Source organism: Megalobrama amblycephala, linkage group LG10 (assembly GCF_018812025.1).
Source record: "Megalobrama amblycephala isolate DHTTF-2021 linkage group LG10, ASM1881202v1, whole genome shotgun sequence".
NCBI lineage: Eukaryota > Metazoa > Chordata > Actinopteri > Cypriniformes > Xenocyprididae > Megalobrama > Megalobrama amblycephala.
The window spans coordinates 4,627,709-4,646,538 of record NC_063053.1 but is presented as its reverse complement, the minus strand read 5'-3'; the positions used below and the strand labels follow the sequence as shown (position 1 = coordinate 4,646,538).

The 18,830-nt window shown below is 40.4% G+C and overlaps 1 protein-coding gene across 2 annotated transcripts in view; it reads right to left on the bottom strand.

The window, feature by feature from the left end:
- Positions 1-1,103: 1,103 nt before the first annotated feature.
- The window catches only part of LOC125276512 (serine/threonine-protein kinase 32C-like), an 83,972-nt gene continuing 66,245 nt past the window's right edge, over positions 1,104-18,830 (bottom strand). Inside the window, exons 4-12 of one of the 2 annotated variants that reach the window (XM_048204040.1) lie at positions 17,880-18,053; positions 16,408-16,445; positions 16,179-16,268; positions 13,756-13,859; positions 10,227-10,343; positions 7,329-7,454; positions 5,181-5,309; positions 4,283-4,350; positions 1,104-2,641 (exon numbers count right to left, since the gene is read on the bottom strand). In XM_048204040.1, the coding sequence (XP_048059997.1) occupies positions 2,461-2,641; positions 4,283-4,350; positions 5,181-5,309; positions 7,329-7,454; positions 10,227-10,343; positions 13,756-13,859; positions 16,179-16,268; positions 16,408-16,445; positions 17,880-18,053 (1,027 nt within the window). In that variant the 3' untranslated portion in view covers positions 1,104-2,460. The remainder of the gene's footprint in view (positions 2,642-4,282; positions 4,351-5,180; positions 5,310-7,328; positions 7,455-10,226; positions 10,344-13,755; positions 13,860-16,178; positions 16,269-16,407; positions 16,446-17,879; positions 18,054-18,830) is intronic. The other variant, XM_048204041.1, reaches the window with a different exon arrangement.

Genomic DNA, 18,830 nt, shown 5'->3' with positions numbered 1-18,830 from the left:
CTTACTAGGAAACTCCAACTAGGAATTTCCAACTAGGAAACTCTGACTGGGAAACTCATATTTATGATAAGTCTGATAACATGTGAAGGCAGCATGACATGCCTTTTTATTGCAATTTGTGCTGCCTTTACATGCTATTGGAATTATTGTAAATACGAGTTTCCTAGCTGTAAATTGGACATGAATGCCCTCTCAAGTCATATTTACTATAGGAAACTCATAGATAATTTTGATAGCAAAAATAGCCTGTATTTGACTGAAATTCCAGAATCATCAGTAAGCTGATTATCTAGATAACACGGTGAATGTTTATTTGGCTGTCAATCACTTTGGCTTTAATATTGTTTTCCCAATAAATAGGAAAGAATAAACCTGAAGTCTTCCCTGATTCCTGTTCTTTCTGAAAACAAAGCACTTATGCTCATAATCACGACTTCAAAAGTGGGAAGTAGGAAATTATGTGAAGGCAGCATAATAAAATCGCTATATGCCACGTTTTACTACAATTGTGAGCTTATGCCGTTTTCACATGATATTAGAAATGTCCTACTTCCTGTTCTATTCCATGCAACTGTGGCTGTGTACAAAACATACAATTTGCTTCAAATAGTTATTCATACATGTAAATATGCACAACTTTAACAAGCTGTTGTGGAAAAACTAATAAAGAATAGCAGTCACAGCAGCAATCATTCTCCCCTCCACCATGTTTAAAGTTTATGGCACACCCAACTCGGAAATTGGGATATCAAAATTATCTCTGGTTCCCAGAAATAAATACCACTTGAGAGGGCATTTGTGTCCAATTTCTGACTAGAAAACTATGAGGAATTTCCAACTAGGAAACTCTTACTCATGTAAAGGCAGCATTAAACACCCATCACAGCAAAATAAAAGTCTGTGGCTCATTTACACTCAACAGTTTGGAATAACTAGGTTTTTTTTAATGCTTAAAGTCTCTTTTGCTCATCAAGGCTGCATTTATTTGATCAAAAATACAGTAAAAACAGTGAAGTATTGATCCAATTTAAAACAGATGTTTTCTATGTGAATATATAGTAAACTAATTTATTCCTGTGATCAAAGCTGAATTTTCAGCATCATTACTCCAATCTTCAGTGTCACACTGGGTGTTTTGGTTTTTTGCTTTCCTTTTTTTTTTTGTATTTTTGATCAAATGCAGCTTTGGTGAGCAGAAGGGACTTCTTCCAAAAACATTTAAAAATCCTAATGACAGCATTTCAAATCATTTCTTCTGGGGAAATGGATGAAAACACTGATGTTCTTTCATTCAGGAGCAAATATATATACTGTAAGATTGTGCCTCCTCCTAAACTATTAGTAAATCATGGTTCATGATGTAAATTGTAAACTAAAGACTACTGGATATTTACAATAAATAGGGTGATGAGCCCTTCTGGAAATAAATGCTTCATCAGGTCTTTAAAAGAAATACTGATTGTAGAAATGTAGAAATGGTCATGTGATCACCCTCATGTAGAATTAAACAGTATTTTTCTTTCTTTTTTTTTTTAAGAAAAACTAAACGAATGACTCTCCTATTGAATTCTATGGCAGAATTTCTGCTTTAAAGTGCTGTGGAGGAAGTCAAACATCTCGAAAACACAAATTTCTGAAGCACAGATGAGGAAAACAGGAGAAAATATCATGCACACAAAATCAGACATTCATATGAAATCATCTATTAGAGGAAGGAGAACTTCTGCTTCAGTTTTTAAATTTTAAATTATAGACTGACATAACAAATACAAAACAACGTCAAACTTCATGTATTTGTAAATTCTGTAATTAACATTAAGTCTCATAGTTCATGTTAACTAATGAAACCTCATTGTAAAGTGTAACCAGTAAACCTGTATGAATTATGGGGCGAATTGTTTTTCCTCCCATGTAAAATCGGTTCTGATATGAGGATAAAAGAAAAATAATAACTACACAAACACTCCCATCAGAAGCACATACTCTACTCGCTAGTGCTCTACTAGAGTCAGTATGTTAACTAGTCCTATGCTTAGTCTTCTCACAGCACATGAAAGCAGGAAACTCTGTGCTGAATTCAAAAGGCACCAGATGCTTCCATGATCAGTAATAACTCGCATATGTAAACATACAAATGCAATCAAGTCATTATGTGAAATATCAATGAATCCTCAAGCAGCTTCATGTGTGTGGATGAGCATCAGTGTTGTTTCTGCTTCAAAGACAATTAAACTGAAGATAAAGAGCTCCTTCATCAGTTTCATGGAGTGTCGTCATACTCAAGCGTGTTGAATTGCCTCTAAAATCTCTATTTTACATCATGCTGAAGAGATACATTGCATAGAAGTTCAAACTTGCTGTAGGAGACAAACGAAAATGTGAGGGTCCGTCGCGGCTCTGAATAATGAGGGATTTTAAAGGCATGGTGAGCGCGCCGTGGCCTCGGAGGACAACGGGGCGCTAGCAGCTTCCTGGAGACGAGCAGACCGAACCGCACATGCTCAGTTTGGAGGTCTCGGGTTCGGGTTCAGGCTCGGTCTCTTCGTCCTCTGTTCCTCCCTCAGCCTCTGCCTCATCAGCGTCTGGATCTCCGTCTCCGTCTCCATCTCCATCTGCTCCCTCCTCCTGCCGACGCTTCAACCTGAACACAAGCAAGATCTTCAACAACATACTGATAAAAAAAACATGTAACTGCATTTGTCCTACTTTAGTTGCACATATACACCGATCAGGCATAACATTATGACTACCTTCCTAATATTGTGTTGGTCCCCCTTTTGCTGCCAAAACAGCCCTGACTCGTCTAGGCATGGACTCCTCTAGACCCCTGAATGTGTGCTGTGGTCTCTGCACCAAGATGGATCCTGGTGCCATGTGTTCCCCAGGTAAGTGACGCACACGCACCCGGCCATCCACGTGATGTAAAAGAAAACGTGATTCATCAGACCAGGCCACCTTCTTCCATTGCTCCGTGGTCCAGTTCTGATGTTCACGTGTCCACTGTTGGCTCTTTCAGTGGTGGACAGGGGTCAGCATGGGCACCCTGACTGGTCTGCAGCTATGCAGCTCCATACGCAACAAACTGTGATGCACTGTGTATTCTGACACCTTTCTATCAGAACCAGCATTAACTTCTTGAGCAGTTTGAGCTACAGCAGCTCGTCTGTTGGATCGGACCACACGGACCAGCCTTCGCTCCCCACGTGCATCAATGAGCCTTGGCCGCCCATGACCCTGTCACCGGTTCACCACTGTTCCTTCCTTAGACCACTTTTGATAGATACTGACCACTGCAGACCGGGAACACCCACAAGAGCTGCAGTTTTGGAGATGCTCTGACCCAGTCATCTAGCATCACAATTTGGTCCTTGTCAAACTCGTTCAAATCTTTACGCTTACCCATTGTTCCTGCTACTAACACATCAACTTTGAGGACAAAATGTTCACTTGCTGCCTATTATATCCCACCCACTAACAGGTGCCGTGATGAAGAGATAATCAGTGTTATTCACTCCACCTGTCAGTGCTCATGATGTTATGCCCGATCGGTGTATATACTGTATTAAGAATTTTAACGCAAGACTACACAGGCAAAATCACAGTTGTTGTTTTTTTTTTTTTTTTTTTTCCATGTGCTGGTTAATTTTCATAATTTTTTTTTTTTTTTTTACTTACAATAAAACTAAGTTGCATGTACAAAATACCATAGTATTGTACAAATTAAAATAGAATATATAACATTTCAATTTACTGCACCTTCATAAATTGAATAAAAACATTAAACATAAACACACCCAATGCACATTTTATATTCATTATTTTGTAGAAAAAAAAAAATATTGTTGAATTTTACATAGGCCTAGAAAAGGTACATCACGATCTTGCATCGATCAAACTGATCTGAACGCATCTGATGTCATAATTACAACTTCCCAACTCATAAATACGAATTTCCCATGAGGACTTGAGCAGCCAAGAGCTTCGAGAAGTTGAAAAATACTCTGTTTTTATGCAAATGAGGAGCAGAAAATGCAGTGAGGCAAGACTAGATTAAATCTGTTTATCATATAAAGCGATAGTCTCTTCAGAATATTTTGGACTAAATGGCTCGATTCATATGGATGAATGAAAGTCTTACTGGTTTGCAACGATATGAGGGTGAGTAACTGATGAAAGAATTTTCATTTTCTGGGTGAACTAACCCTTTAACTTTAATCTCAGGAGGACTTTTGACTCAGGAGGAAAATATGACAGCTCAGAATTCTAGTGTTTATATTCTCACTTTTCACGGTTGAAAATCATGAACTCTTGCTGGACGACTTCAAGGCACTCCTGAAGATATTCGTTCTCCTGCAGGCAAAAAGAGAGAAAATAAAGACAATAATCAGCTCTAACTATGGAGGTCTATCAGGTCTAACTTGCTGTCTATGGAGGAGTCAGAGAGCTCTCGGATTTCATCAAAAATATCTTAATTTGTGTTCCAAAGATGAGCGAAGGTCTTACGAGTTTGGAACGACATGAGGGTGAGTAATTAATGACAGAATTTTCATTTTTGGGTGAACTAACCCTTTAACGTTCACATAACCAAAAAAAAACCTTAATAGAACATCTTAAAAAACTGGACGTTTTGAACATTCAGAGAACATTCAAAAATAATGTTTTTAATGTAACTTAATAGCAACGTTTGGAAAACTTTCTTTGAACATATTTTTGTTGGCTTGGTCCCTGTTGTTGTGTTGAGCTCCAAACGGCAGAATCCTGCTGGAACACACCAAAAATAGCCTGGCGTGTTTCAGGAGAAGCTCCAGCACTGAAAGCATCATAATTTAATCATGCAGGTAATAATGCCTTCGCTTCCGGCATCTGCAGACCACAGCAGCTCATCTTCAGGGCTCTCGCTGGCGCTCATGCGCATGAGTAAGAAGAGCGAGCAAACTTCATCGTCATGTGATCTGATTAGAGACGCGCTTCATAATCATGTATCTGAATTTCTGTAATAGCACGGAAAATATCTGTTGAGAGGGATCGTGTGTGTGAAGATCCTTCACTGATGAAGATGTCAAACTCACTATAATGTGTGGCCGTCGCAGCAGAACGAACACTGTAATCTCAGGCCTCGGTTACAAATGTCACACAGTGAAATGTCATTTCTGAGACGTGTGAAAGTGAGTTACACTCACAGACTGAGAATCTTTGCTGTTGTCTCTCGACCTGTTTTTTGCCAGACGCTTTTTCTTCTTATGAAGAGGACGAGACTCCAGAATCATCTCCTCCAGTTCGAAGGTGGGATCACAATGCAGACGACCTTTCTGTTTGATAATTGAGAACAGAAACACGTTACAGAGAAACCTCTGAAAGCAGACATTCAGATAAGCAAAGTCTTAAGGTCTGTTCACGCCAAGAACGATAACTATAAAGAGAACTGTATTTGCGTCTAAGTGTGTACAACATGTTTTTGCTGTTCTTGTTGCATTTACACGGCTTTAACCAGCAGATGTCCTCAGCATGCAATGTTTCGAGTGACTAGCTAGTGTAATCGATCTAATCTAACAGTGAATTTAGCTGACGAAGTCAATATAGTGGAATAAAAACAACGCCTAGTCTTTTTCACTGCAACTTCAAAAAAAGGAAGCAAGATGATGTTGTCGAAACTAGTGCTGGATACCCGAGGTAATTTTATGTTACACTGTTTGCTAGCCTGGCATAATGATCTCAACGTTAATACTTCTCACCATTTATTCTGAGGGTATAACCGATTGTTTTCCATATATTCATTTTCTTTAAAGTATCCTTGAAAAGGGGGTTTGACTTGTCAAACAGTGGTGGATTTTTCTGGACCTCGGAGATTAACTTCTCCGCAATGTCGTCTGCCATTTTAAATGTGCGAGCTCTTAAATTAGAATGGATCTGATTGGCTGTCAGTGTTTTATCGTTAAACAGCTGAAAAAAAAAAACACGTTCTGAAAGTGATCCCAAAGATATCATTTCTCTATATCGTTATCGTTCTTGGGGTGAACGGGCCTTTAATCTGCATGTGTGTGTGTGAATGTGTGCACAGGGTCCAAAACTAACCTGTCAGTGGAGTGTGAATCTAGAACATTTACTGGCCATAAATATAGTTTTACTGGCTATGAAACTGTATTTTGCATCTCTGCCTTAAAATAGATTTGGTCCCTTTGCAATTAGTATTTAAAGACTCCATGTCACTGTATTTTCTTTTAAAGTAGGACATTTAATAAGTGAGGACATCATGTTTCTTACTTTCTTAGACAAACAATTGCACCTTAAAGTGTCACGATGATGCAAAAAATATGAAAATTATATTTCAGTGGTTTTGCAATCTTCCGGACACTTTGCATTTGCTCAGAAAGAATGCAAACATTTTCCAAATGCAAATACATTGAAATATAATTTTTTTGTTCCATCTTATATTTTTCCCCTGAAGAGAAAAACTGTAAATTTTAATGCATTCAAAGACTCAAAACGCATCTTTATATTTTGCCCTTTTATGCAATATGTATTTATTGTGTTTTAGTCAGCTTTATTTTGGTCAGCTTTACTCTGGTTTTGTGGTCCAGGGTCACATTTAAGCAGTCATAAGGGTCAATTTTTTTGAAATTGAGATTTATATGTCATCTAAAAGCTGAATAAATTGATGTATGGTTTGTTAGGATAGGACAATATTTGGCTAAGATACAACTATATGAAAATCTGGAATGTGATGTTGCAGAAAAATCAAAATATTGATAAAATCGCCTTTAAAAGTTGTCCAAATGAAGTTCTTAGCAATGCATATCCACTCACAAAAATACATTTTTGATATATTTACAGTAGGAAATTTACAAAATATCTTCATGGAACATAATTTTTATTAATATCCTAATGATTTTTGGCATAAAAGAAAAATCTATAATTTTGACCCATACAGTGTGCTGTTGGCTATTGCTACAAATATACCCGTGCGACTTATGACTGGTTTTGTGGTCCAGGGACACAAATGTGCTATATAAATAAACTGGTAACACTTAACAATAGTGTGTTAGCTCTAATGTAGTTATCTAACTACATGTTGTAAAGTGTAGCTAATAGATTTTACTTACACTGTAAATTTTAAATGCATATGCACTAAAAATCTTATACATTTCTTCTTGTTCACTAACACGTGTGTAAGTTTGGATTGATTGTGATTTAAATGAAATCAGGCATTATTTTGCACTTGCCGAACTGCCAGCGTCTCACCATTCTGACTCTTTTTGGCACTGCACAAGTGTTCATTTTAGACCCTGACCCTGTGTGTGTGTTCTGTCACTACTTGAACTCAATCTCACATTGGGAACAAACCCCGGCTCCATCTTCTTCTCATAAACATCGTCCCAGTTGACATCGGAGAGGTAGGGCGCCGTCTGCATCTGAGCCAGACTACAGAAGCGATGCTCTGGGTTTACAGTCAATAACTACAGAACCACAAAACACAGTAAGAACTCCATCAGGACGCTTCTCACTCACATACAAACATCACTGTGTATACTTCATTAAGTCTTAATATTCAAACAAAAAAGTGACTTCTGTAATGAGACGTAATTCTGAGTAAAACGGATATAAGGAGCAAAATTAAAGAGAGTAAGTAAATACATGTACATCTACTCAAATCTTGCTCACAATTTCTCAATTATGTTTGATGTTCATATAGAGTCGCACAGTTGGAGACTCTTCTAAAGCTCTCACACCTGAGATTACAAGGGTCTCTTCACAGGAGAAACATTTGAGAAGCAGGAAACCTTCATATTTACATTCACAATGATGCATTGAGCAGATGCTTTTATCCAAAACAAGAAGCATAAGCAATTTGTTGCAATGTGTGTGCATTTAATGTTATCACTATTTAGGAGAATCTATTGTGAGTTCCAAGAGAGTCCAGTTTGATTAGATGATCAGAAACAGAGTTTCATCAGCTGACAGTTTTATTTGGTAATAAACTCATGAGTGTGAAACTCAATCTGTCTGGTATAAACGGCCCACAGGAGGCACTGCTGAGCTGAACACTGAGGGCCAATGAGACGTCGGGGAGCCGTTACAGACGTTACTCTCTTATCAAGCGAGGGATGATTTTATAACAAACTGACAAATAGTGTCTGCTCAATGCATGAATGTAAAGGTTATAAAGCGCTCCGGCTAGTCTGCTCTCGGTTGTCAGGGAAACGATATCTGCAGATGGTTTCGGGTGCAGGCGTCTGCATCTCTCCCAAAGGTTAAGACGGGGTCCAGACACAAGCAATCGATCCGATGAGACGGATACGCAAGCTGAGAAGCGTCTGTGTGATCCGATCGCTTTCCTGTGAGTGAGTAAAACCTCAAACCTCACATTGTGGGACTGATGGTTTATACAGATTCATAAACATACTAAATTATGTTTCAGTATGTAAAAATGCAAAAAGCGAGGGTTTTTTTCTTTAGTGTGAAATGTTGAGCATGAAAAAGGTTTCCAAAGTCCCTCCAGCGGGAGTTATTCTCTATATCAGTGCCACTGTTTCTGAACTCCCTGAAACGCCTCAATTGTAGTCTTGAGTTTTCTTCCGGGAACGAACACTCATTTAAAAAATTCCCGCCCAAGGCATATGCTAAATAAAGGGGCGGGGCCTGGTTGAGTTAGTTAGTAGTGTGTTGAAACTAGCGGCTATGGTAAGGGGTGGGACATTTACACACTCAAAGCATTTGACCAATCACAACACACTTCTCCAGCCGACCAATCAGAGCACATTGTGCTTTTCAGAAGGAGGGGCTTCATAGAAACAGGAACTAAACAGAGCGTTACTGACAGACTGGGAAGAGAGGAGCTGCAACAATGAAGAATATGAGGAAAATAATGAACATTCAAGCATGAAAACCTGTTCTAATAGAGCCCAAAAATAACATCTAAACTTTGCGCAGGAGCTATTTAATAATCCAACTTTTCCTTTCTCCTCTTCATCTGTCTGTTCTAAACTCAAACCCACATCACGTCTCCAGAGGAAAGACCAAAAGTTTCTTCTAAATAGCAATAACATTAAATGCAGATGTTTGCAAAAAACTGCTTATGCTAAAATGCATCATTGTAAATGTAAATATGAAGGTTTCCTGCTTCTCAAATGCTTCTTCTGTGAAAAATAGACCCTTGTAATCTCAGATGTGAGAGTTTTAGAAGAGATCTCAACACTGTCTCCAACTGTGCTCAAATGATCAATATAAAGTCTAAGATCTCAATATGAACTCAGACTATTGACTCATTTATGTCTCTATATAACATCCGACATAAAAGTGATGCTTAAATGAAACATAATTGAGAAGTTCTGACCTGAAAATTTAGGATTTAAAAGAATTAATATTCAGTAATATTACTGATTTGATGCACTGACAATATCAGATGAGAAGTGAATTGATCTGAATAATAACAATATTGTCTTTTAAGAGCTGCTTTACAGCTGAAATTGAATTTGTTTCATAACAATTTATGAAGTCTGCAACATTAACAATGTTATTTGACTGTTTATTACCGTGAAGCTGCTTTGAAACAATCTGTATTGTATAAAGCACTATAGAAATAAAGCTGACTTGACTTAAAAGACAAAATTCTGAGCATCACACTTCTTGTGTTCATCAACCTCTTACCCACAATGCTCTTCTCCTCTGATTCATCCATATAATCTCTCCATATCTCACTGGTCTAATAAATGACTTTAATGTCTCTCGTCGCTCCTCTGTTCTTCACTCATATCCATTTTCCTCTCATAATATTTCTTCTGTCTCTCCAGCGTTCCACTCGTTTTCTTCATTCATCTTATTTTATTATCTCTCATTATCATCAGCTCCTCTTTCTCTCGCTCATCTCAATCCTTCCCTTTATTCTCTCCTGCATCATTAGAGTGTTTTATTCTCTCTTCATTCATTCTGACTCCATCTGTGTTCTGTCTATTTTCATTCCTCTCCATCTTTTTTCTATTTCATCCTTATTAATGCAGTTTGTTAAGGAAGAGGCTCTTCTGATTCGGGCCTGTAAGAACTCACCTAACAATGACCCATGACACCATAGCAACCACCTAGAACACCCTAGCAACTGCATAGCAACATACTAATAACAACTCAGGACACCTTAGCAACCACCCAAGTAAGAATACATGAGTGGTGTTTGCCTGTGTTAAAGTAACTGACACCACACTCATCCTATATAACATGAGTCGTGCTGATCTCACCTTCCTCAGCAGCGAGACGAGGTCTTTGTGCCAGGCCGAGCTGTACTGAACACTGACGGTACTGAACAACTGCAGCAGAGACTCCACCGAATTACTGGCATGGATGTCATATGGCCTCTGACAGACAGAGAGAGACAGTCAGACAGACAGATGGACAGTCAGGCAGACAGACAGACAGATGGACAGTCAGTCAGTCAGACAGACAGACAGACAGACAGTCAATCAGTCAGACAGTCAGGCAGACAGACAGATGGACAGTCAGGCAGACAGATGGACAGTCAGACAGACAGACAGTCAATCAGTCAGACAGTCAGGCAGACAGACAGATGGACAGTCAGTCAGTCAGACAGACAGACAGACAGTCAGATGGACAGTCAGTCAGTCAGACAGACAGTCAGTCAGACAGTCAGGCAGACAGACAGATGGACAGTCAGGCAGACAGACAGACAGACAGTCAGTCAGACAGTCAGGCAGATAGACAGATGAACAGTCAGTCAGACAGACAGACACAGTCAGGCAGACAGACAGACAGACATACAGACAGATGAACAGGCAGACAGACAGACAGACAGACATACAGACATACAGACAGACGGACAGGCAGACAGACAGACACAGTCAGGCAGACAGACAGACAGACAGATGGACAAACAGTCAGGCAGATAGACAGTCAGGCAGGCAGACAGACGGACAGACAGACAGACAGTCAGACAGACAGACAGACAGACAGTCAGGCAGACAGATGGACAGTCAGTCAGACAGTCAGGCAGACAGACAGATGGACAGTCAGTCAGACAGCCAGGCAGACAGACAGACAGACAGATGGACGGTCAATCAGACAGACAGACAGACAGATAGGCAGACAGACAGTCAGGCAGACAGACAGATGGACAGACAGATGGACAGACAGACAGTCAGACAGACAGACAGACAGATGGACAGTCAGTCAGTCAGACAGACAGACAGACAGACAGACAGACAGATGGACAGTCAGTCAGGCAGACAGATGGACAGTCAGTCAGACAGACAGACAGACAGACAGTCAGACAGACAGACAGATGGACAGTCAGTCAGGCAGACAGATGGACAGTCAGTCAGACAGACAGACAGACAGACAGTCAGACAGACAGACAGACAGACAGACAGACAGATGGACAGTCAGTCAGGCAGACAGATGGACAGTCAGTCAGACAGACAGACAGATGGACAGTCAGTCAGTTAGTCAGGCAGGCAGGCAGACAGACAGACAATCAGACAGGTAGACAGACAGACAGATGGACAGTCAGTCAGTCAGGCAGACAGATGGACAGTCAGACAGACAGACAGACAGTCAGTCAGTCAGACAGACAGACAGTCAGGCAGACAGACAGACAGACAGACAGACAGATGGACAGTCAGTCAGACAGACAGACAGACAGACAGATGGACAGTCAGGCAGGCAGACAGACAGACAGACAGATAGATGGACAGATGGACAGTCAGTCAGACAGACAGTCAGGCAGACAGACAGACAGACAGATGGACAGTCAGTCAGGCAGACAGACAGTCAGTCAGACAGACAGTCAGGCAGACAGACAGTCAGTCAGTCAGTCAGTCAGTCAGACAGACAGACAGATGGACAGTCAGGCAGGCAGACAGACAGACAGACAGATGGACAGACAGACAGATGGACAGTCAGACGCCAGACAAACAGACAGTCAGACAGACAGATGGACAGTCAGTCAGTCAGACAGACAGACAGACAGACAGACAGACAGACAGACAGACAGACAGACAGACAGACAGTCAGACAGACAGACAGATGGACAGTCAGTCAGACAGTCAGTCAGTCAGTCAGTCAGACAGACAGACAGACAGACAGACAGTCAGACAGACAGTCAGACAGACAGATGGACAGTCAATCAGTCAGACAGACAGACAGACAGATGGACAGTCAGTCAGACAGACAGTCAAGCAGGCAGACAGAGACAGACAGATGGACAGTCAGTCAGACAGACAGATGGACAGTCAGGCAGGCAGACAGACAGACAGATAGATGGACAGATGGACAGACAGACAGACAGACAGACAGACAGATGGACAGTCAGACGCCAGACAAACAGACAGACAGTCAGACAGACAGACAGACAGACAGACAGACAGATGGACAGACAGACAGACAGACAGACAGACAGACAGATGGACATTCAAACAGACAGATGGACATTCAAACAGACAGACGGACATTCAAACAGATGGACAGTCAGACGCCAGACAAACAGACAGTCAGTCAGACAGACAGACAGACAGACAGACAAACAAACAAACAAACAAACAAACAAACAAACAAACAAACAGACAGACAGACGGACAGTCAGACAGACAAACAGACAGATGGACAGTCAGACAAACAAACAAACAAACAAACAAACAAACAAACAAACAAACCGACAGACAGACAAACAGACAGTCAGACATACGGACAGTCAGGCGGACAGACGGACAGACAGACAGTCAGATGAACAGACAGACAGACAGACAGACAGACAGTGAGACAAACAGACAGTGAGACAGGCAGACGAACAGATAGATAGACAGACAGACATTCAGACAGAGAGAGAGAAACAGAACAAAAGCTTCCATAAATGTCTTCATGCAAACAGTCATCCTGCTGAAAAGTCCCATTTAGATCTGTATGAATCGGCACAGTTGTCCTAGCAAAACATTGCTGGTGAAGATGGTTGACCATGGAAGTTCAGTTAAGCTAGTTTAGAATTCCTTGCAGGAAACTTCAATCTAAAACACAAGATTTACTGATGACTCATTTCCCAAAACCACTAAGCATGGGTAAGCACTAAGCACTAAGCATCTAAACCAGTGGTTCCCAAACCTGTCCTGGAGGACCCCCAGCCCTGCACATTTTGTATGTCTCCCTCATCTATCACACCTGATTCAACTCATGAGCTCATTATTAGAAACTGCAAGACCTGAAATGGGTATGTCAGAAATAGGGAGACATACAAAATGTGCAGGGCTGGGGGTCCTCCAGGACAGGTTTGGGAAGCACTGATCTAAACCATCTTCACTAATGGTCTCTACAATCTTACTTTTGGGAAACATAGCCCTGGTGACCATACTATCCCAGCTAACAAAATGATGTTCTGAGAACGTTTTGCTTAATGTTCCCATTAAGTTATAAAAGCGTTATTTATGAATGTTTTCTAAATGTTCAAAATGTCCAGTTTATTAAATGTTTTGAAAAAGTTTTTTCTTGGTTTTATGAACGTTAAGAGAACATTACATTTTGCAAACATTACTGGAATGTTACTTTAGAAAGTTCTCTGAATGTTCTGAAACTAGTAGTAACATTTAAAAAAATGTAAGATGAACGTCCAACTATGTTAAAAAAATGAATGATGTACAAATGTTCTATTAATGATACTGGAAGAACGTTTGTTCATAACATTGAGAGAACCTTGCCAGAACGTCCTGAGAATGTTCCGTTAGCTGGGATGCTGTCATCTGCACAAAACAGAGTTGATCAGCTTACCCAACCTCGCAGAACCTCAAAAATTGTCACGCCCAGCGACCACCAGTCCACTTCGAGCGCATAACCGGTTCCTCCACTCACAAACGACTGGAAGATCTCTGGAGCTGTTAGGAGATGATAACATGCACTCAGATGGGATGTGATCTCATGTAGTCAGACTTTGACAAACAGCATAAAGTCTGATCCAGTTATTTTAGTTTAAAATACAAGTTGGATCAGTGGTTCTCAATCTTTTTTACTCCAAGGCCATTTGTTTACAACAATATTCAAAGACACTCCTAGTTTCTGTGCAGTAAATTTCATAACTAATGTATTTTCTTTATAAAAATGCTTATGGAGTTTTAAGATTTTATTAATCTTCACTCTTAAAAATAAATGCTCTTTATTGGCATCGATGGTTCCGTGAAGAACCTTCAACATCCATAGAATCTTTCCATTATGCAAAAGGTTCTTTATAGTAAAAAAAGGTTCTTTAGATTATTAACGCTTTCACAAAATTTTTATGGCCCCCAGAATATTTTGTTGTATGAAAATCTAAACATGCAATACATCAAAAGAAAGAACAGAGCTTCTGAACATGATATTCTAGCTTCATGCATTCATTTTTATCAACACTTGAATGTGGGTAAGTTCCATAAAGAAGCAACGTTTTGGAAAAAGAGCTGATAAAATAGCATTTTTTTCAAAGACTTCGTCTGGATGGGATTCAGAGCGATGATCAAAACACAGATGGAGTAGATTGAGTCCATCAACACCCCCATGGCTTCACAGTCGTTTCCTCTTTATGGGTTCAACATTTCATTCAGTAACGTTAGGCAGTTTTGAGTTAAGCTTTTTCCCCAGACCTGTTGCTGTCTGCATTTCCATCGAGGTCTACAGTACCGTGAAGATTAGTGCGGTGACGTAGGACAGCGTGTAACTTTCCAGTTCCTGCTGGATTTTGGCCTCCACATTTAAGCTTTATAAAGCCTGAACCTCATCGCCAGTCCATCGGTCGTATTTTTAATCTCCATTGTTGATTCGCAACAGAATTTTAAAAATGGTGGTTAAATAAAATGCTGCATAGAGTCAATCAATCAAAATGCTGTGAGACTTCAACCAATCAGCATAATCAGCGCCCAAGTCCCACCCCTGGAAGTTCCTGAACTTTGAAAAAGTACTACCTCATGAGCAGGGACTTTCTGAGGGGGAAATTTTTACCCAGAACTTCATTTAGACCCTGGTTCTTGTGGTTGAAACACACTGAGTACCACCCCAAAGTCCCTAGTTCCTGAGGAAAGTCCCTGCGGTGGAAACGCTGCTTTATATGCTATATATGTTTTATATATCGAACCCACAACTTTCGGGTTACCAGTCTGGCTCTCAAACCATTAGGCCACAACTGCCCCCTATATATCACGTGGGACTGTGGGAATCCTGGTTCTTCAAAGACAAAAAACAGTTGTTGAGGTGGTGAATTAAAATAGATATTTTAATTGTTTAGCTTATTTTGATACTTGTTTTGTCTTATTCTAAATCATCTTAAAGGGATAGTTCACCCAAAAATGAAAATTTGATGTTTATCTGTTTACCCCCAGGGCATCCAAGATGTAGGTGACTTTGTTTCTTCAGTAGAACACAAATGATGATTTTTAACTCCAACCGTTGCCGTCTGTCAGTCGTATAATGCATGTCAATGGGAACTCCATCTATAAGAGTAAAAAAAACATGCACAGACAAATCCGAATTAAACCCTGCGGCTTGTGACGACACATTGATGTCCTAAGACACGAAACGATCGGTTTGTGTGAGAAACGAACAGTATTTATATAATTTTTTACCTCTAAAACACCACTACGTCCAACTGCCCTCCACATCCGGCTAGTGAGGTCTGATCGCACTCTGACAACGGAAGTGATCTCTCGCACTCATTGAAGCAAAGCACGAGAGATCACTTCCGTCATCAGAACGTGTTTTTTGACCTCACTAACCGGATGTGGAGGGCAGTTGGACATAGTGGTGTTTTAGAGGTAAAAAAATGATATAAATACTGTTCGGTTTCTTGCACAAACCGATCGTTTCGTGTCTTAGGACATCGTCACGAGCCGCAGGGTTTAATTCGGATTTGTCTGTGCATGTTTTTTTTTACTCTTATAGATGGAGTTCCCATTGACACGCATTATACGACTGACAGACGGCAATGGTTGGAGTTAAAAATCATCATTTGTGTTCTACTGAAGAAACAAAGTCACCTACATCTTGGATGCCCTGGGGGTAAGCAGATAAACATCAAATTTTCATTTTTGGGTGAACTATCCCTTTAAAATGCCTTAGTCTCCAGGTTGAGAACCACTGAGTTTGTCAACTGACACAACAATCGGTGTGTAGAAAAACTGCACAATAGTTCTGGATCTGGATTCTGCAGATGAGCTGATGCTTCTTACCCATGTAAGGCTTTGTTCCCGCTAACGCCGTGGCCCGTTCACCGTCCTTGATTATCGTAGCAATGTTAAAGTCTGTTAAATGTGCGTGACCTGAAGAATAACAGAGAGATGAGTGATAACAACAAGAGGCATCTAATGTGCGCAATAATTCCTAAAAAGGGAAAGTCACGACTAGACCAAGATCTCCACACGTCTCCTGAGAGGCTTCACACGCACACGTGTGTCTCACCTTGCTCGTCCAGGAGAATGTTGTCAGGTTTGATGTCCCTGTGTGGAGAGACAATGACATCATCGCATCAGTTTCTATGACATCAGCAGATCAGTCAACACCTTCGCTTTATTTGCATCTCACGTCTGAGACTGCAGGCGGCGCGTGTGGAAGCTCTGACACTATCTGAGGGTAATTACTGCAGCCGTGTGCGAGATTGTCATGTTTTGAAAGCTTTTTCAGCCTTCTTTTGTGTGAATGTTCAGTTCTTGGGGGGGCCGTCACAGCTTCAACATGCTCACTAATTACAATGAGCGCACACACACGCTCGTGCACGCACACACACACACACACACACACACAGTGTCAGTATTTAAGAATAAAGCCCTGTCCAGCTGAAGCCGCAGTCTGATTCCCTCACAGCTAATTAACAGCGAGCCGTTCCCCTGCTGTCATGATGATGCCAGAGAGCATGATGGGATTAATTCATGCAGATCTGAGACACACACACACACACACACACACACAGCGTGCTGAAAAAATGATGCGATTACAACATCTACTGCATCCTTAAAAGAATCTCTACTATCATACGGAGACAATTTCAGTCAGATACTTTCACAGCTTGATTTGAATCTCTCTGAATCAGACAGAAGTGCTGTACGTCTGTGTGAGGATGTTCTGAGTGGCTGCCAGCCTGTTGCTATGATGTTCTGGGTAATTGCTAGGGTGTTTCTAGGGTGTTATGAGTGGCTGCTAGCTGGTTATTCAATAGAGTTCACCCCTGCATCTTAAACGAATCACTTAAAGACAAAAGCACAATCTGAAGACACATGATTTGAGCTCTCAACTATCAGTCGGGTGTCCAGACTTTGATTAGACCAGGATGTTTCCAGATGTTTCTTCAGTCATGTGCCGCTGCTCCCGCTCACCCTCCTTCTTTTAGGAATCCTCCACTGGGACTAAATTTACCTCCGTGGCAGCGTGACAAGGCACACTGTTGCTAGGAGACACTTCTTCCCAACTTAGTGCAACTAAATATCGCTACAGACAGAAAACGCTCCTTCTGAAAAGGTACAGAGTGAAGCTAAATCCACCACTGAAAAACAATGTGACTAAGTACAGCCTGACTAATACACACAGACACACACACTCTCACATGCTCACACACTCTCTCAAACACACACACACACACACTTGTATATATGGTTTACGGGGACTCTCCATAGGCGTAATGGTTTTTATACTGTACAAACTGTATATTCTCTCCCCCTACACTACCCATACCCCTAAACCTAACCATCACAGGAAACTATCTGCATTTTTGAATGCCAAAAAACACCATTTAGTATGTTTTTAAAGTCATTTGGTTTACAAGGACACAGGAAGTGTCCTCATAAACCATGTTTACGTTGTAAAATCCCATGTTATTATACACATTTGTGTCCTCATAAACCATGCATACAAGCACACACACACAGACACACACTCACCTGTGTATGATGTGTTGGCTCTGCAGGTAGTCGAGCGCCAGCGTCATCTCGCACAGGTACAGCTTCACCGCCTCCTCTGTGAACGGCACGTTCTGCTGCAGATGGTAGCGCAGGTCTCCTCCTAACAGCAGGTCCACCACCATGAACATGTCCTCCTCATCCTGGAACGAGTACCTGGAGAGCAGGGTCAGAGGTCAGAGGGGTGCAACAAACAACAGGAAGTGACATCACACAGCTTACCAAACATGGAAAAATCGCTCTTCTCATCATCTGGAGTCATTGATGAGATCTACAGATGTGCGTGTGTGAAATCATCACCATGAGAAACTCTTTTGTTGTCTTTCACAGAAATCTGATTGTGGTTTATTAATTAAAGTCATGGAGGAGATTATCTGATTTGGACATTTTAATTAAAATGCCGACACAGTTTAGATCACCTGTCAATCATCTCTCGGCAGATGTTAATCTGAGAGTGGGACGTCCGTCACACACGCGTCACTCGCAATAATCAACTACTGCTCAACACACACAAACCAGCTTTGATGGAGGAAATTATTACACAGTCGTTGTGTCTCTTGATCTGGATCTGAAATCTAAAGATATTGTAGTCATTATATTCAACTGTATAGACATGCTGTAAAAAACTAATAAAAATGACAAAAACACAAACTAAAATTAAAAAATTAATAAAGAATTTATATATATTTTATTCAGAAATGAAATAAAATTTTAAAAAACTATAAATTTTTTTTAAAAACTAATAAAAATTACAAACAACAAAATTACTAAAAGTTTAACTAAAATTAAAATATTAATAATTTTAAAAATATTCAGAAATTACATGTTCAAATTACTTCTTTGGAGAAAAGCTTCTGCTAAATGATTAAATGTAAATGTAAATAAAACACTTATTTTACTTCAGCTAGATGCCAATTACGGTAACATTTCTCA